The 20,144-nt window shown below is 43.3% G+C and overlaps 1 protein-coding gene across 6 annotated transcripts in view; it reads left to right on the top strand.

The window, feature by feature from the left end:
• GUCY1A2 (guanylate cyclase 1 soluble subunit alpha 2) overlaps positions 1-20,144 on the top strand; it is a 178,000-nt gene that overhangs the window by 3,278 nt on the left and 154,578 nt on the right. For all 6 annotated transcript variants that reach the window (XM_064170894.1, XM_064170904.1, XM_064170912.1 and 3 more), the window contains exons 2-3: positions 13,203-13,264; positions 16,595-16,716. In XM_064170894.1, the coding sequence (XP_064026964.1) occupies positions 13,203-13,264; positions 16,595-16,716 (184 nt within the window). The remainder of the gene's footprint in view (positions 1-13,202; positions 13,265-16,594; positions 16,717-20,144) is intronic.

Below are 20,144 nucleotides of genomic sequence, written 5' to 3'. Positions count from 1 at the left end.
TTCCTGTGGTTGTTACACTAGAGGATGCAGGAGTCTGATCATTGATCACCGCAGGATTATTTTGTCTTCCTGTGGGTTTGTTCCCTGACATAGCTGGATGGTTGAAGGATGGACACTGTTCATCTGGAATCTGCTTATTGCAAACCCTCTCTTCTCTGACAGCCAGAACTAGAAGGATGAAGGAGCTCACCTCCCACCAAAATGACTGCATATTTAGGAGAAAAGTGTATGATAATGAGGAAGAAAAGCAGACCCCTGTATGTACCCTACTGTTGGCATTCCTGAGTAGGATGTGCTGAGGAAGGTCAGGAATACAAGGTGCATCAGTTAGGGAGGCAGAGCAGCAGCAATACAAGAGAGGCATCTTTTTGTCGTGGTTGCACTCCAACAGGCTAACCGTGCATACACTGAATGTCACATCAAATTGGCGCTCTGTTGCCCCTGAAGTTTTTCTGAGAAGCAGGGGTACTGACAGCATGAAGATTGAGGCTCTTCCAGCAGCTGGGCACTGTAGCCCAAAGAGGTGGGGGAACTGTGCCCAAACAGGGACTGCACACAGCAGCAGTGTGTGCAGACAATGGTTTATGGGACCAAACTTGGCTGATCAGGGCAGTAAACTTCAGGCATTTCACACACTCAGCTGTTGTGATTCATTTAGCTCACAAGATCATGGCCTGGTTCTGCCTTCTCACAACCTTCGTCCTTGTGCTGTCCCTACAAAGCTGAACCCATAATTGTATAGGCAGCTCCTGTTCACTCTAACATATTCCTGAGTAATTTTCCTGACTGGGCAGAGATGTCCCTTTTGTTCTCCTTCTGCTGAACTACTACATCAAAGGTTCTTTAGTTACCTACTGTCTCAGAGAAATTTGGAGCAGGATCCAGTTGTTGTCAAAATTAATAGACGCCTTTCTCAATCATCTGACTTCAGGGTTTTGGAGATAAATAATAAAAAGCTGGGAACCCACTAGGGACATTGATTTATGACTTCTAAGAAATAAAAGGCAATAACTATATGTACATCACAAGCAAATACAGTGATGTATTTTTCTTGCGATTCCAGCTTTGTTGTATTTTTCCTTTTTTAAAGATTACTTTTACATCCACAATGACACAAATTTTGATTAATTATGACTAGAGGTGATGGTACTATTTGTTGTTCATTATTAACATAAATATTTTTCTGCCTTCAAGAGCTCTGCTATATGAGAATGGTATTCTTGCACCAGTGGACACAGTTTTATTCTGTAGAAATGCAATTTAGTATCTTACTGAATTTCAGTTCCTTGCAGCAATTTTCACATTTGTTCCAGTACTATCTTGACTTGTATCCAATACCAGGCTGCAAACAGAATCAAAATCAGGAAAAAAAAAGACACTGATTTGAAAAGTCAAATACTTTGCTCCCATTTAAGGGGCATGGACATCTGTGACTGGCTGAGCATGCATTCAGAGTGCTGTACTGATCTTTCTGGGTTTGCAGCGTGATGCAGCATTAAACTGACTTACATTTCCATTTGGTTTTATTTTCTGAATGGCCTGTATAATGTATCTCTTGAAATAGAAACGTTACTAAGTGAAAACCACTTCTGCTCTACTACCTTTGAAGAATAGCAGGAATAATTCATTCAGAATTATTCCTGCTATTCTTCAAAGGCCTAGTTGGAGACAGTTTAAAGTAAGCACATCTTTTTCCTGTTTAAGTTTAGAAGCTGCTACTGGCTGCTGCCAAATAGTCTGAATTTAAGAATTGTCTGTATGACAGGTAGAAAAGTGAACCTAAAGGCAGTTGTTTAGGTTAGTGTGTAGGCTATGACTTATGTCACAGAACTGCTGTAACTTCAAATTGCTTAATTGCAAGTGAATCCTCCAATGAGCAGAGGTGGGGTTTTGATGGAGAGGTTGCAGTAGAGCAGCTCGGATTGAACCTGGCTCCATCATAAAACTCTACAATTTACACTCAAGGAATCACTACTCCTTTCAGTAGCAATAACTAGTTGTCGTCACTATCAGGAGAGTTAACAAACAGATCTTTACCTGAGATTTGAAAAAAATTTGCACAAGTATTCTGAGCTCCTTATGACTCATATTAACCCATCAGGTATATCTGAGCTCTGCTGCTGCAGGAATAACTTCTGCCTTTCCGAATGAAGTAAGGCAGTGTCAAATGTTAACAGTATCAGCAGTCTGAGTTCATTCATTTAATAGCTGAGGCTGGCTGAGGTTTGCGTGAGTGACATTCTTCTCAGGAATGAGAGTGTGAAGGAAAAAAAGCACAGAAATGGTGAAGAAAGGCACATCTCGTGATAAAAATCTTTAATTTCTAATTCCAGCAGGGAAACAGGATGAATGTTTCTAAAGTACCTTTCAACTTAACAGAGAAAATCCATTAGTACACAAAGTCAAAGGAGCAGTCTATAGCCAGTCAATCTGCTATTTCATAGCATGGAGCAGAGCTGTGGTGTCTTAAATACAAACATTCTGGAAAGCATTATCAGTATGTGCATCGTGGTGGGTTTTGTTTGTTTGTCTTGCTTGGTAGTTTAACATCTCATGCAAGAGAACTTCACCCTCAGCAAATAAAATATTTTAAAAGACCAGTTTAGGTTCACTGGAGAGCCTTGTATTGACCTTGATGAAATTTGTTTTAGGGTGAATTTGAATTTTTAACTTCTAGTGCTTAAACTGATCATAGTAATAGTCGCTTGCTTTGTTTGCATAGTTCCAGGATGAAATCTTGACTTCTCTACAGTGTATGGAAAAAAATGTGCCCTGGAAACATTCATATGTTGCAGGCATCTTTGGTGCCTGGATGCAGAGAGTGTATTCCCTCTGGGGATCAGTTCTGTCCACAGGCGGACCTCAGCTGCTGTCTGACAAACCAGTGTGGCAGCACGGGTGTTAATCCAACAAAATGGATCTCAGTTGTTTTACACTTGCCTGCCTCCCTCCTGGCCCAAGTGTCCAGGTGTAAATGTTAGAGGAAGACTTTGTATAGTGAAGGGGAACATTATGGTCGTCAGTATATGCCCCTAAATAGCAGTGTGCAGTCATCAAAATGGAAGTGAATGTCCTTTATTTGCAACTGCTCGAGGGGAGACAATTGCCACTTCACAACAATCCAAGTGTTAACCTGGGAAAGAACCCTCCCTTTCTACTTCTTGTGCTAGTGCTAAGGGCTGTTATTAAATACTTCAGGTAAAAGAAATCTCATCTCATACACAGATTCTTCTTAGATATGTCTGCTTGATAGCTCTCAAAGTTTTGAAATCAAGACAAAATAGAATACCTATGGATTGTCTCCAGGTCTCAGAGGGATAAGCATCTTTGTCGCTCTGCACATGAAATTGCATCTGGTTATACTGAGGAAAATGGGTTTGTTATATCCCAGCAGAAGAAATTCTTTGTGAAGGACTGATACATAAAGCTGTTCATTTCCTATCTGTCTGCTAGAGTAGCACTTATAATTTTGTGTAGTAGATGTGAGTTGCATTAAAGATGAACAGGTAGCATTAGCAGTAGATTGTCTGCTCTCACCTATTGGATACATTCTTTCTGCAGCACAGAACAGGTCTATCCATTCCAGACATGGCTGAAATTCAAATATGAACAAAGTGATTGCAGCCAGTATTATAATGGATAGCACTCTCAGATACTTATCCCTCACTGTCAAGGAATTAGACTAGATGATCTAATAGGCAATTTCCATCTGTAATGTCTGTGATTCTTCTAGTTGAAGGGTGGCTGGGGATGCAAGAGTTATAATTCCTAATTATTATTTAGCTTTGCTTTATTTCTTCAGTGTTACCATTGTTATTGCCATGAAATAGTATGGGCTAAAATTCTGTGTCTCAATGCTACTTACTAAATTCAGGTATTTTCTCTAATGTGTGGAAGTATTTCTCTGTGAAGAGTGCTTCAGTTTGTATGAACCGAGGATCAGAATAGTCTCAAGTTTAGATGGGTGGTACTGAGCTCAGGTGTTGCACTCTTGCTCAGTCTTGTCTGGATTATTGTGAGCTGTTACAGGACAGCTTGTTTTGCCTCCTGCTGTCAGTCATCCTACTGTGGATCCCAAATCTGCTCCTATCCTGGGCATTCTGCGTCTTTCTCCCTTGATACAAAATCTGGTGCTAGTCACAGAGGTTTGCAAGCAGTTAGTGCTTATCCATATCACAGGCTTTTGGAATCAGGAGGCTTATTTCAATGATGGAAAAAATAACATTTTTTGCTCATACAGTTATAGAGAAAAATGTGCACACTAAAAGTTTAGAATCTAGAGAGTAAAAATATGTTTTTCCTGATCAAAGGCACTATTGAACCACCAGAGACAGTTAAAAAAATAATTCAACTGATTGCTTATATTGAGGCTCTCCTTCTTTGTTTCTGATTTCTGTTTGTTCCTTTTCATTCCATTCTTCATCTATTGTGAAGGAGACAGAGAGAGAGATCCTGGCTATGCAGGACCTGAAAGAACCTGCTAGGGAGCTTTGCTCCTTCTTGCATCATCAGAGAATTCTTGGATGCCAAAGGAGCCTTCCTCTCTTTTTTCAGTTCTGTTTTTCTTCAGTAGCAATTACTTACGTTACAGAACTGCTGTAACTTCAAATTGCTTAATTGCCACTCTTGGCATTTGGGTACGTTGATAAATGTTTGTCTTCAGCTGTGGCCTTGATTCTTTGTTTACAGCCTCTTCAACGTCAATATTTTGGTGACTGGAAGGACAGGAAAAGAATAGTTTTCGACTGCTTTCATGAGCATGGGGTAAATGTAAAAAAAACCCCAACAGATGGGACATGAAAATTACTATTTTGCCATTTATTTCCTTATAGATGGGCCAGGTGCACCACCTACTCATGTGTGTTTAGAGGTTTGTAATCACCTATGCTCAGAGACTTGACTAAAATCCCTTTAGAAATATGAAAAAATAAAATGTTTTTCTTCAATGAATGGTCACCAGCAGTGAAAACAGCAATTAAAATCTTACACATCTGCTGAGTTAGTGATTGAACGCTACAAATTTGAAGCATGTAAAACTTTGAACTTCAAAGTGCAGATTTTGCTGAGGTCTGTGGTACTTTGTCTCTCCAGGATGCAGAAGTGTGGATTCGCCTAGCAAGGACTAACAGCTCCCTTGGGCACAAGAGTCTGGGGGAATCCCCAACTTGCTGGCCTTCCTTGAAGGGAATTCTGAGAGAAGCAAAGTGGTTTCTAGCTGAGGCTATCACACTTTTCAGTGCTTCAACTTTCAGGTCTTAAGTTTTTAAGCACTCAAGATTTTAAAAGCATGACTGCTGAAGCAGTTCAGAGGCTCAGCTAGGAGTCATTTAGCTTTTACTAGGAAAAATCTTTGATGCCTTGTTATGGTTAAGGAAAAACTATGTATCTGGCTCCTCTTTTGGACAGGCCTTCCCTGTTTCATCCCTGTTCCACCCAGTCTCTGTCTTCACTAATTCTACCTAGTTATGTCAAAGGAATGGGATGGAGAAATTGAAACTGCATTTATGTTAATTTAGATTGAGTTATTCGAGGTACTGTATGTGCAGTTTTGTCACCTCAGGGTGGGGTTTGCCTGTACTTACTTAAACATTTACAAGATGCCTGTGTCTAAAGCAATTGCTCAACACCTTTTCTAGACAAAAGAAGAAAATGAGTATATCTAAAGACTGAATCCACAGGCATATATTAGATACCAACTGTAGAATGGAATGAATCATCTTGGGTTTCTGCAGTTGGGTGGATGAGCTATATGGCATATTTCTGAAGGTGCTGCAAATGAAAGACCTCTTAGAGGTCTGAAATAGGCTAAAGTCTCTGTCCTCTGAGAAGATTTGGAAAGCTTACATTTGATTGCTCAAGGAAAGACACTTATAACAAGGGATGCAATTAAAGTGGAAGTCCTCTTTCCTTTGTCTCCAGAACTAGAGGCAATGAGGTTAAAAGAAGGGAAAATTAAACTTGAAAAAAATTGTACACAATGTTTAAACTGAAAGAGTTTTTTCAAAGGGAGTTGAGTTAAAAAAATCTGGAACACTTCAAGTTCATTTAGATGAATATCTTCATAAAGATTTTCTCCAGTTAGTCATAAAGGTGCTTTTGAAGCACTATTACTTTAATGTCAGGTTTTGGACCATTTTCATGCTACTGGAGAGCAGGATGAGATCTATCAAGAACGTCATATTTCTCTGCAAGTGCATCCTGCAAAAGCAGTAATTTATGGAGTCACAGTGACTGTCATGACAGTGATGCCATGCTCTGGATTGCTGCCTGCTGGTGTGCAGCAGCAGTGTGATCTGGCTTCTGGCACTGAGTTGCTGGATGGAAGAGCTGTAGTGGATAGTGAACAGACTGTGTACATCAGGGAGGATTGACAGGTTTTTCTGAAGGCCTTGCAGGGCCAGGAACCTGAGCTCCATGTAGGAAATAAAGAGGGAAAAATAGGGTCAATACTAGAGGGTAAAGAGTGGAAACTCCTGAGGTAGAGGAGGGTGTAGATTTGTTAATTCTGACAACACTGCTAAGGCCACTTGTGGTTCAGCAGTTATAGGTCAGGTACAGTGCCTCAAGGGCAGGTGGGAGAGATGACTTCCTTTGGGATAAGGCTTCAAGAAAAGGAGAGTGTTATGAGAAACTCTCCTGAGGAGACAGAAACTCATCTGCCACCCTGTCTTGCTGGCTGCAAAGGTTTGCTGCATGCTTAGACTTTCACCACTGCTGCTCATCCATGTGGGCACCAATGATACAGTCAGAGGGGACACTGAGTATACCAGGAATGGCTTTGAGTACAAGAGCAATGGGTATGGGTACCTAGCTGCTGCTTCTGGTTAGGGGGAGAGGCTCTGGTTGGAGCAGACACGTTTAGTAAGGCAGTCCCTGGCTGTGTGGCTGCTGTGGCTGGCAGGGTGTTTGGCTCTATGAGCTTGGGGCACTCTGACAAGGTGAGGTGAAGGTGTTTTTGCTAGCAGGCTTCACAACTTTGTGAGATCTTTATGCTTGCTGGGGAACAAGTATTAACCTGAGAAGGGAGGAATGAAGTATCGGGGCAGCAGCAAGATGGAAGAAACTTATGCTCACCTCATGACAACAGGATGCCTGGGAACTCATCTCAAGTGCCTGTGCCCAAATGTGGGCAGCATGGGGAGCAAGCAGGTAGCATTAGACTTCCCCATTCTGCTCCTGAGCTTGGACTTCGTGTGAGGTTGCACACCTCTTTGTGTGGAGTGGCGCAGCGTGGGAGCGCTGCAGGAAAAGGATACACACTTTTCAGGAAGGACAGGCTGGGAAGGTGAGGAGCAGGGGCGACGCTCTGTGCAAAGAGCTGGCAGCACTGCATGTGCTTGTGGCAGGGCAAGGTAGCCTAGAGCATGAGGGTCAGGAACAGAGGACAAATGAGCAGAAGCAGTGTGGTGGCAGATCTGCTACACACTGGATGCTGAAGAAGGAAGGGCCTTTAGACATCAGGGCAAAGCCTCTAAATAGCAGGCTTTGGTACTCAACAAGGACTTCAGTCAACCTGAAAATCCAGTAGAAGGGCAATAGGTCTGCTCACAAGCCAGACTTTTCACAGGGGTACTCAGTGGAAGGATGAGAGGCAGCAAGCATGGAAGATGGGAAGTTGCAAGTCAGTATTAAGAAAGAAGAATGTTATCACAAGAGCATTCACATAAATTGCGCAAGGAAGCTGTGGGACCACCATTCTTGGAGACACTAAAAACTTGCCTGGAGAAGGGCCTGTGAAACCAGTTGTAACTTGCATTACTTAGTGCAGGAGGTTGGATTGGAAGACTTCCAGAGATTCCTTCAAACCTGTATGATTCATTGATTTGATGACTTTTTACTGTTTATTCTGATACCTTAGAGTTAGCCATGGCCTGGTGTCTGGATTCAGGATTAATTCAGGGAAGCTTTTAGAAGAGAGAGTTAACATGGGCTGTTTAGGTTTTCATTAAGCACTGCAGGAGAGTGGATAAACATTGGCTCAGGACTTGAAGGCTCCTCGTATGGTAAAATTGTGAGGTATTCAGGAGGATATTTCCCTGGATAAGGAGTACAACATCTATGCATCAGATAAGAGAAAGACAAAGACAGTCTGTGGAGGATTGTTTAGGTGTTGTAAGCTGCAACACTTCCAGACAAGACAAAAAGTTCTTTTCCTTCCTCTCTGCTGTGGTGCCAGGCATTTCTGTCTCCTATAGGCTTGCCATTAAAGCACTTTGGGAGAAACAGAAGAGAGATTGAATTTAACAATGAAGCATTTCTACCTTTCCCTGTTTCACATCAGAGGAGCTGGTGGACTACTAATCTTCTGTGTGGAGGGAGAGGGGCTGGAGGAAGATGCTGTACGGAGATGGGAGACAGCAGCTTTCTGGACCACTTTGCTTAAAAAGCCATTTTGCTTTGCTCCATTCCTAGTGTGGGAAAATGCACCTTTTCTCTAGGCAGAGAATGAATTTTTCTGCCTGCTGAGCACAGGAAGGCTTCTGAATCTCCGAGAGTGTGCCATGAAATGTACTTGTACATCAGGACTTCAGCGCTGGGAAGAGGATGTGTGATGGTTTTGGTCATGCAGTACTGCCATTGTGCTTTGCAGGAGAACATGTAACTTTTTCACAGAATCACAGAATGTTAGGGGTTGGAAGGGACCTCTACAGATCATCAAGTCCACCCCCCCTGCCAAAGTGGGATCCCCTAGGACAGGCTGCACAGGAATGCATCCTGATGGGTTTTGAAAGCCTTCAGAGAAGGAGACTTCTCAGCCTCTCTGGGCAGCCTGTTCCAGTAAAGCAGTGTCTCCTCGTGTTGAGGTGGAACCTCCTGTGTTCTAGCTTGTACCTGTTGTTCCTTATCTTATCACTAGGCATCACCAAAAAGAGACTGGCGTCTTCATCTTGACACCCATCCCTCAGATATTTATAAATGTTGATCACATCCCCTCTCAGCTTCCTCTTCACAAAATTAAACAGCCCAAGTTCTCTCAATTTTTTTTTCTTAGGAGGCATGTTCACGTCCTCATAGCTCTCTGTTGAACTCTCTCCAGCAGATCCCTGTCTCTCCTGAATTGAGGAGCCCAAAAACTGGACACAATACTTAATGTGTGGTCTCACCAGGGCAGATTAGAGGAGAGACTCCTGCCTTTTAGCACAGGAGATTTAACTCCCACAAAGACATGTAATTTTCTGATGTAGAATTAACAACAACAAAAAAACCCTCTTAGATCTATTTTGATATTATTTTTGTGCATTGAATAGCATAGTTTGGGTTGGGTGACCTTTAAAGGTCATGTCCAATTACCTTGCAATGAGCAGGGACATCTTTAACTAGATCAGGTTGCTCAGAGCCCCATCCAACCTGATGCTGACTATTTCCAGAAATGAGGCTTCTGCCACTTCTCTGGGCAACCTCTTCCAGCATTTCACTGTAAAGATATTCTTCCTTATATCTGAATCTACTGTCTTTTAGCCTAAGCCATTAGCTCCTGTCCTATTGCAACAGGCTTTGCTAATACATTTGTCCCCATCTTACTTCGAAGTCCTCTTATGCACTTGTTGAGTGCATGCATTTTTACCTGTGTGAATTGAAAAGGGTGGACATGTTCTTACAGTTTGATGCTTAAAAATAAGTTCATACAATTGTGCAAAGCTACTGCAGCTTGGTTAATGCTTTGTGATTCCTGCCATCATCAAAACTGATACCACCTTCTGCAAAGTCAGGAGCAAGCATAGATAGAAAGCTCACCTCTTGAACACCCGATTCTGTACAGCAATAAGAAAAATTGGAGACTTGCAAAGGTTGTGATGGTTTTAGAATGAAATTTCTCTAATTAAGGGTCATTTCAAGTACTACTTTGCAAAACAATTAGATGTCTTTTCCAAAAGGCAGGGAAGTACTGAGTGTCTCTGAAGTTTGAGTGTTTGCTGGTATGAGTCTCATCAACATATCCCAGTTTTCTTGTGCTACAGAGTCACAGAACCTTAGAGGTTGGAAGGGACCTCCAGAGATCATCAAGTCCAACCTCCCTGCCATGGCAGGATCCCCTAGGGTAGTTCACTCAGGAACACATCCAGGTGGGTTTTGAAAGACTCGAGAGAAGGAGACTCCACACCCTCTTTGGGCAGCCTGTTCCCATGCTCTGTCAACCTCACTATGAAGAAGTTTCTCCTCGTGTTGAGTTGAAACTTTCTGTGGTCCAATTTGTAGCTGTTGCTCCTGTAGTTGCTGCTGACCAGCAAAAAGAGATTGGCCCCATCCACTTGACATTCACCCTCCAGATATTTATAGACTTTGATCAGATCTCCTCTCAGTCTTCTCCAGACTAACCAGCCCCAGGTTTCTCAGCCTCTCTTTGTAGGGGAGATGCTCAAGTCCCCCAGTCATCATCATGGCTCTCTGCTGGACTTTCTCCAGCAGGTCTCTGTCTCTCCCGAACTGGGGAGCTCAAAATTTTGACACAGCAATCCAGGTGTGGTCTCAGTAGGGCAGAGTAGAGGGGGAGAAGGACATCCCTGGATCTTCTAGGCACACTTTTCCTGATGCACCCCAGGACGCCATTGGCTCTCTTGGCTACAAGTTCACATTGCTGGCCCATGCAGAACTTGTTCAGCAGGACTCCAAGGTCTTTCCTCCGTGGAGCTGCTTTCCAGCAGGGCAGCCCCCAATCTGTACCGGTGCCTGTTGTTATTCCTCCCCAGATGCAGGGCCCTGTACTTGTCCTTGTTGAACTTCATAAGGTTTGCCTTCATCCAGCTCTCCAGCCTCCAGGAGACAAATTTATAAATCCCAATTGTGTACGTTTGACCTCTGACACTAACCCAAAATGGACAGGTGAAAAACTATAGATTTAGTCCAAACTAGTAATTTGGTAAGGATGATGTTTTCCATAAGTGACTTGGAAAGTTTGAAAGTGAATCACATGGATTTCATGTTTGCTTTATTTACTCACAGATCTCATCACAAATTAATTAAAAAAATAAGAAAAGCCTCAGTATCAGTACTAGTAAAGACAGTGAGCATATATACACAGATAGGTATTTTGGTGAACAGTGTAGTAATAATGTGGTGGTGAATGGTGCCACATCCAGCTGGCGACCAGTCACTAGTGGTGTCCCTCAGGGATCTGTGCTGGGCCCCATCCTCTTTAACATCTTCATAGATGATCTGGATGAGGACATCGAGTCAGTCATCAGCAAGTTTGCAGATGACACCAAGCTGGGGGCAGATGTGACTGAGTTGGAAGGCAGAAGGGCTCTGCAGCGGGACCTTGACCGCCTGGACAGATGGGCAGAGTCCAATGGGACGGGGTTCAATAGCTCGAAGTGCAGGGTGCTGCACTTTGGCCACAACAACCCCATGCAGAGATACAGGCTAGGATCTGGGGGTGCTGATTGATACCTGCCTGAACATGAGCCAGCAGTGTGCCCAGGTGGCCAAGAGAGCCAGTGGCATCCTGGCTTGCATCAGGAATGGGGTGGTCAGCAGGAGCAGGGAGGTCATTCTGCCCCTGTACTCTGCACTGGTTAGACCACACCTTGAGTGCTGTGTTCAGTTCTGGGCCCCACAGTTTAGGAAGGACACTGAGATGCTTGAGCGTGTCCAGAGAAGGGCGATGAGGCTGGGGAGAGGCCTTGAGCACAGCCCTACGAGGAGAGGCTGAGGGAGCTGGGATTGTTTAGTCTGGAGAAGAGGAGGCTCAGGGGTGACCTTATTGCTGTCTACAACTACCTGAGGGGTGGTTGTGGCCAGGAGGAGGTTGCTCTCTTCTCTCAGGTGGCCAGCACCAGAACAAGAGGACACAGCCTCAGGCTGCGCCAGGGGAAATTTAGGCTGGAGGTGAGGAGAAAGTTCTTCACTGAGAGAGTCATTGGACACTGGAATGGGCTGCCCGGGGAGGTGGTGGAGTCGCCGTCCCTGGGGCTGTTCAAGGCAGGATTGGACGTGGCACTTGGTGCCATGGTCTAGCCTTGAGCTCTGTGGTAAAGGGTTGGACTTGATGATCTGTGAGGTCTCTTCCAACCCTGATGATACTGTGATACTGTGATAATGCAAACAAAGTCATATAGCCACATATGTAGTTGGTGAACACTTTTTAAGTAACATAGAAATACTTGAAGTGTGTCATGATTTTCTTTGGATGATCTTGAGTTTCCTGATAATGTGAAAGATGACTGGAGAGTCATAGCTTGTCAGGAAAGTAAGCCAAAATAAATTGCATTTTTATAATATTCTTTAATACAAAATGCCCAAGGGAGCACAGGAGGTTTAAAACCACAGTGTCTTTCCTGGTGATAATTTGATCACAAAATAATAGCATATTCTTGCAGACTATTTAAAGTCAATTATTTCAAATTAATCAGAAAATTGTTGGGTGGTAGTTTTTGAGAGCTAATAGCAAAGTGGGTCTCTTGTTGTGCACATCTAGTCTTGTAAGCAGCATTGTGTCACGTTGTAAAATGCCTTCCTATTTGAATGGTGAAGTAACATACTGCCTCGGTTCTAATTTAAATTCCCAGAGAGTTAAATATATATTTGCTAGAACCAATAACAATTTATAGTGGCTCTTCCCTATTCCCCTTCTTTCCCAAAAGAAAGGAATTAGATGTAGAGAGAGGAAAGGTAAGCACACCCAAATAAATAATCTCACTCTGATTTGGAAGTTAAAAGAAGAAAAGTTTAACAGTAAATTAAAAAGGTATCTGAGGTAGGGAAGTTACAAAGGTATAGGGAAGGGAAAACAAGATACAAAATGTGTAAATACAGTCAGGTTTTTGATGGTAATGGGTTTGTCCACCTCGTGGATGATGGCCACATGGTATCACAGTATCACAGTGTCATCAGGGTTGGAAGAGACCTCACAGATCATCAAAGAGGAGGGAGGCAGGGAGCATAGAGAGAGAGCACAGGAAGTCCCCCTGCTTTTATGGATCTTTAGACAGGAAGGGGAGTGGGCTAACCATGAATCACCTGGTGGTGTTCAGGCCCACCCCTGGGGAGGGGTCAAGACCCTAGAGTCAGGTTCAGGATCACCCCCCCAGAGGGTTAACCCTGTACACGTGCAAGGAACAAATAATACTTCCTATCCGTCATTGCGGTGGCTATCAGCCAGGGAGAAGATGGGGAGGAGAAAACTGGAGAAGAATGATGTGTTAAAAGATCTGTTAATTGAGCTGTCCCTAATCTTATGTATTTTTAAAATTATTCTTCCACAGCCTCAGACCATTCAGCAGACTCTTCAAAGGACACTGCAGTATTTTGAGCATCAAGTTATTGGGTAAGTGTTAAAGTGAGGTAGTGAGAGGTGCATGTTAACATTTTACTCAAGTCCTAGCCTTGCATGACAAGCTTTTATTTTTTTGCTCAAATGCTTGGAATTGCTCTGGAGTAACTATGCATATTGTGGACATTAATGATAAACTGCTGTCCAGTCCTGCTTCCATGTGATCCCATCAGAGCATGGCTGCTCCCATAAACAGTAGTGCGTCCTTTAGCGGGAGAGTAGGGAGTCTTTTTATAGTAGTGTAAGGCCTATTCCAGTTTGTTTTTCACAGAGCCATCTGAGAATGCTGGAAAAGTTGAGATCTTGCAAAATCCTGTATCAGTGCTTATTATATACATAAATGATTACATACTTCCAGGATTTTGCACAAGCAGGGCTGAAAGCCATCTCCTAAGAGTTCATTAGGAAAATGAATAGATGACTGATGAATGAAAAGCAAATAATAGCAGCTGTCATAATGAAAACCTAAGGCATTCTCCTGTTGATTAAATTAATCTCTTTTCAACCTTTTCCTTATCTGCACAAGTATTTTCCTTAATTGTGCAAGTATTTTACTGTCACAGATAACTTACTTATCCTCACGCAGGATACAGTGGCTGCGTGACTACAGCCATTAAACGTCTGTGTGCTATGAGAAATGAACAATGCTGTCCTCTGAGTTTAATTACCCAGATATAAGCATTTTTAGAACTCATGGCATAGTTTCAAACCTCAGTGCTGCACTGGAAGGAATTGTCCTTTCTTATTTCTCAGTGTTTGGTGAAAATTCACAGGGAGCCTTAGCTTAGTGGGTGATACCTGCAACATTAACAGTCTGGCTTGCACCTGAGGCCAGCTTGGGAGCCTGTCTCAGTAGGTAGTTGTGATGTCTGCTGTGAGGCAGGCCATGGGAGATGCCTTCTGGCTGCTAATATTTTCAGTTACTGAAAAGATTGCTTGAAGTCTCACATTAGGAAATTTGAAGATGACAGTGCCTCGAGGAGGATGTGTGCAGTAACAATGCAGCTGTTTATGCATGGCCACATGTGGCTTAGGTGTACTTTTTTAAGGGACAAAGTTCAAAATGTGTAATTCCTGTGACTTAATGGTATACTGACTCAGTTTATTGAACGTCAGCCTGAGCTGGTTAAAGTAGCATCTGTGGCTATTAGGTGTCCAATATTTGTCCTAGCCCATGGTCTTTACTGTTGATACACACAGTGGTGGATTGACCTTGGCCAGCTGCCAGATCCCTACACAGCTGCTCTGCTCTCTCTCTCCTCCTCAACAGGATAGGGAGAGAAAATGAGGTGATGGAAGCTTGTGGGTTGAGGCATTCCTGACTGCTCTATGTCCTTCTGTAACCTGAATGGCACAGTAAGGTGGAGATGAAGGTTGTGGCTAGTGCATAACAAATCCTCTCTGCTGCTCTAACTTCACACTGTTCCCCTGCTCTGGCACAGGCTTTCCACAGGCTGCAGCTTCTATCAGGGCACATCTACCGTCTTCACTGTGGGAGCTTGTCACAGACAGCAGGTGTATGTCTGCTCAACCATGATCCTCCATGGGTTGCAGGGAGACAGCCTGCTTCACTATGGTCTTCTCCAAGGGCTGCAGGGGAATCTCTGACCCGCTGTTTGCAGGGGTGTTTCTCTTGGTTCTTTTCATCGCTCCTTACATCTCCATGAGGTGTTTTACCCTTTCTTTAATTTCCCAGTGACACCACCCACCTGGCTACTGGGCACAGCTATGCCCTGCAATGGAGCTCTTGGAGTGAGCTGTAACTGGTTGCATCTGGCATGGGGCAGCCCTGGCCTCTTCTCACAATGGCCTCAGCAGCCCTGTGAGCAGCTGGGTGCTGACACCCATATAACATGAATGTTCATCAAATCTCCCATCTTAGGCAAAACAGGTTGGAAAAAAGCATTAAGATAATCAAAAAAGCTTTAAGATAATCAAATCCAGCTGTGAACCTAACACTGCCAAGTCCACCACTAAACCATGTCCTTCAGTGCCGTATCTATGCCTCTATAAATTTCTTCAGGGGTGGTGACTCAGCTGCTTTCCTAGGCAGCCCGTTTCAGTGCTTGACAACAAATTAATGCAGTATTCAAAGTGTGGCCATACGAGTGCTAAGTACAGGAGCACAATCACTTCCCTGCTTCTGCTGGTCACACTATTTGTGATACAGGCATGGATGCTGTTGGCCTTCTTGGCCACCTGGGCACACTGCTGGATCATGTTCCCTTGGTTTTCAACCACCACTGACAGGTCCTTTTTCACCAGGTGGCTTTCCAGCCACAACATGAACTCACTCTTCCCAATATACTTCACACAGAGAACCCGGTTCCCTGTTGGGGGGTAACCTGGTGTGCAGCTGTGAATCCTGTCTAGTCCTTTTTCACGGGTGATTGCCACCTAGGTGTGAGAATTTGCAGACACTGACCAGATGAAAAGCCCAATCCTTAAAACTGCTATTCATGATTTATGAAGTACAAAGTATGGAAGCATAGCAAAACCATTAATGAAATGCTCATTAGAAAAGCTTTTCTCTGTGCCTGAGCTAAATTAATTGTGTTGTTTGCCAAGTGCATTATCACTCTGCTGCAATATTTTCTCTGCTTTTTTCTCTCTTCTGTGCTCATTATCACTCTTGTAAAGCTTTGTTTTAAACAGTTTCATGTTCTGTTTTGGTTGAATTAAGGAAAAAATAAGACAGAACTAAATCAAACTGATTTAGATGGTTGCTTCTTTCTTGCTGCTCAGCCAGTAGCTCTGTGCCTTTCATCACTGGTGAGATTCTTTTTTTTTTCTTTAACATGCTATAATACAAACTTTATTCTCGATAGCATACTGAATTGCAGCCTGATATCTTTCTTACTGCTGAGATCTTTTCAGAAGATAATCTGTAGAGAAAGTTAGGTTTTATACTTGCAGTGCTAACATAAGGTGGTGTAGAAGATTTATTATTCTTATTAAGTACTCACCACTGCCTCACAAACATACTGCTTGGAGTTTGCAGCACAATTTTGTTATAGACAACACCCCAGTTGGAATGATACATGACAGATATGTATGATAGCCTTCCATCATGCCTCAGCTCTTTTGTACTGGTTTTCCTTATGTCTTCATTCTCAACAGAGATAATATTCCAGATTCTAGTAAAATACTTGAGATACTTGGCTAACAATGCTGTGTCATCTGTGTGTGATGGAGGGGAGAAGAGGGACGAGACAAGGAATGCTAACGGCATCCTTTACCACCACTTCTGAAAGACATTTATTGACCTTGCACTCGTAAGGTGATGTTAAAACTTTATTTATTTATTTATTTATTGAACTGTAGTTACAGGGATGCAGAGAAGAACTTTCACAATATAACGAACAGAGGCTCCTATACAGACTGCTCTGGCAATGATGAAACTGAAGATGTCTCTGGAATTCTGCAGTGTACAGCTAATGTACTTGGTATGTATTTTTCCAAGGGACTTTTTTTCTTTTAGTTGGAAGGAAAGTTTACTGGACATCCTAATACCAACAATGAACCAAGGAAGCTTTAGCCCAAATAATGGAAATTGAGGAGGTAGGCAGCTACATGTCAGTGCACTGTTACTACATTTGGCAGTCTCTGCTGTGTGAACAGGAGCCTTTGCAGGTTGAAGGGGCTCATTATCCCTCTCTACTCAGTACTTGTTAGACCACATCTATATTAGTGAATCCAGTGTTGGGAGCCCAAAACCATAGAGAAGTTGATAAATCAGAGGGAGTTCAGCTGGGAGTTCAGGGAGGCCACTGAGATGGTGGGGGCTGGCACACCTGACCTGTGAGGAGAGGCTGAGAGAGCAGTACTTGTTCAGTTTGGAGGAGGGATGGCTTTAAGAGGAGCTGTTGTGGAGGCAGGGAATTAATGTGGCTGAGTCAGGAATTATAAAAATAAAATCATTGTATTTTCCTGACAACCCCACCCCCAAACTGTATACAAAACTGGGTTAGGTTTATGTACAGATTCTAATTGAATCGGGAATTCTTCAAAAGGGTGTTATGGACAAATGCAGAGATGTAGGAAGTCAGGAAATGGACAAGGCTAAGCTATAAACACAGCTTTACCCACTATCAGTCAGGCTGAGCAGAAGATTAAGGGAACATCAGGTCTTACTCACGGAGGTGAGACAGGTATTGGGCAGTGATACCTTACTGGATTCCTCTGCGGAAGCAGCCTGCTGATGCTGCAAGCAATATCCAGTAGTGTATGTCCACGCAGCGGAATCCCAAGGTGAGTGGCAGAGCTGCCAAACTTAGAAATATCTCGAGCCCTTCTTCCACGAATGGGATGATCATGGAATGATGCTGCCTTCACAGCAGCAGGGCAGAGCCAAGACTGCTAGCATCCCCCAGTCCAGGAGGCAGTGAGGCAGTTGGCTGCTGAAATGGTCCCAGGGGTGCTGATCCGGATGCCGATGGTGGCTCTCTCTCAAAAGACCCAAGAGCTTGCCAAGCCTGCAAGTTTGCACAGAAGGGTGCAGAAGTGGGGAGAACTGTCCAAAAGCAGGGATGGGGTAAAACCGAAAGCTGTACAAAAGGTAGGAGCTGTCCAAAAGTGGGGACGGTCCAGTCATGGCAGGATCCTGTCCTGTCGGGCACTCTGTCAGGAGCTCTTTTCAAGATGAGGAACTCATAAGGTGGGAACCTTTTCCCCTTTTCCCTTGCTCTATTTATGCTTTTCTAGACAAAGTGTCCATTTACCGTTTATACTGGGTGCGAAAACGCAGCCAACCACCAGCCTGATTCCAGTGCAGGCTTCCACACAGGTCAGCCTACGTGCAGAAAAGGTGCCTTTTGCTGTTCCTTCTTTAAGCCTGCAGGGCAGGTGGGCGGGAAGCAGTTTTTGCACATTCTTCTCCCATTCAAAGCCACGGAAGGGGAGGGAGAAGAAAGGAATTTGGAGTACCCCAGGCTACAGTAGCTGCCAGTGTCTGTAGGAAGGTCCTTGAGCAGAGGAATCTGGGCTCTTTACAGTGGGGCAGCATGGGGAGGGCAAAAGACAGTGTCTTAAGTTGACACAGCAGACATTCATGTTGAGTATTTTTCTCTGTAAGGATGGTTAGACAGAGACAGAGGCTGCCCAGAAAGACAGTATGTGTGGAGTCTCTGCCCCTGGAGGTTTCTAACCACAACTGGGTTAAGCCATGAACAATGTGGCTTGAATGACAAGGCAAATCATGAGGTCTCTTGAAAGCTTCTCTGATTCTGGCCCAGCTAACATGAAGCATCAGTTGATACCATAATGACACTTTTGGTAGTTGAGTACTGAGCCTTTTTTCCTAAACTTTTATAAGCACTCACAACACTTGAGGCTGTACTGTTTTGTAATATTGAAACCCTCTTTGCTCTTCTGTTTGAGGTCTCGGTAGGTTGCTGAAGGTGGAGTGGAAGGCATGAAAGATGGCATTCTGGTTCAGAATAAATGTACTTGGAACTGGTAATAGACAATATAAACCTGTGACATTTTTATGGGATTATGCAGTTAGAGAGATTATTTGACAGGCACAACAGTGAAATCTGACCTTGTATGATATGATTTACCTTCCCTATGAGGGGACGTTGTTGTTTGGACCAATGTATCCTGATGACCTAAAATCCTTTTGGAGATAACAGAATGAGGGGACACAGTCTCAAGTTGTTCCAGGGGAGGTATAGGCTGGATATTAGGAGGAAGTTCTTGCCAGAGAGAGGGATTTGCCATTGGAATGGGCTGCGCAGGGAGGTGGTGGAGTCACCATCCCTGGAGGTGATCAAGAAAAGGCTGGATGAGGCACTTAGTGCCATGATCTAGGTTATTGGATGGGACTGGGTGCTAGGTTGGACTGGATGATCTTGGAGGTCTCTTCCAACCTGGTTGATTCTGTGATTCTATATATACACTCCATGTCTGTCTTTTCTGTCTCAAACTGTTGAACAGACTTAGCATGCTCAGTGAAACAGCTCACATGTTCTAGTTGAGGGATGACTGTTTCATTAACATTGAAAATGATTCCTTTTGTGCTGTCACATACTTTGTGAGATACTGGGCATTGTTAGGTTGGTTCTGAATGACTTTAGCTGTTACTGGGAAGAGACTATACTTGGTGTTCTGTATGTTTGTTCAGAAAGAGAATTTAGAAAAAAATAAAACTGTTTGGTGTTAGTGACTTTTTGTTTGCATTTAATGCTAGCCACAAGAAAAAAATGCTGTGAGGGATGAGGCAGGCCTCAAAACCAAAGACTTTTCATGTTATCATGTGCATATTGTATTTTTTTAGAGGAAAAAAAAAACCCAAAATAGACTTTCGGTTCTTAACTTGTGACACAAAATTTGCGTTCTAAGAAATAACTAGCAATGATTTTTAATTTTTGGAGTGCTTTTAAATCAGTGTTAGTTCTGGCCCCTTAGCATGACTGAGTAGTGTGCAGGCTGTTTATTCAGTGGTATCCTCACAGTGGAAGTGTGTCAAGGGTGGGTCAGACTGTTGGGATCACAGGATAGGGATAACATTTAGACATTTCTGTCTTGGGAAATTATTAAAGTGGGCTTTGTTGAAAATAAGTTTGCAAAGCTCACTTTTGAAGGAATGAATTCATAGCAAAAAAAAAAAAAATCAATGTGGCAAAGCACTGAGATAGTTTAAGAGCTTTACTTCTTTCCTTATCTGGGACAAGAGCATAAGGGAAAGAACAGTAAAACCAGCTTCTTCATTTTAATTGTAGCTCCTATCACAACAGGCAAATAACTAGTAGAGGCTATGTAATGAATTCTCACATACATAGTTATCTTTCTGGCTGAATTAAAATTGTTGATAGCCACTTCTATGCAAGAAGGATATGAGTACTGGGGTGTGTATCTAGAGCAATTGGCATTG

The sequence above is a fragment of the Pogoniulus pusillus genome, chromosome 3 (genome assembly GCF_015220805.1).
Source record: "Pogoniulus pusillus isolate bPogPus1 chromosome 3, bPogPus1.pri, whole genome shotgun sequence".
Taxonomy (NCBI): Eukaryota; Metazoa; Chordata; class Aves; order Piciformes; family Lybiidae; genus Pogoniulus; species Pogoniulus pusillus.
This window is presented reverse-complemented; position numbering and strand designations above follow the sequence as displayed.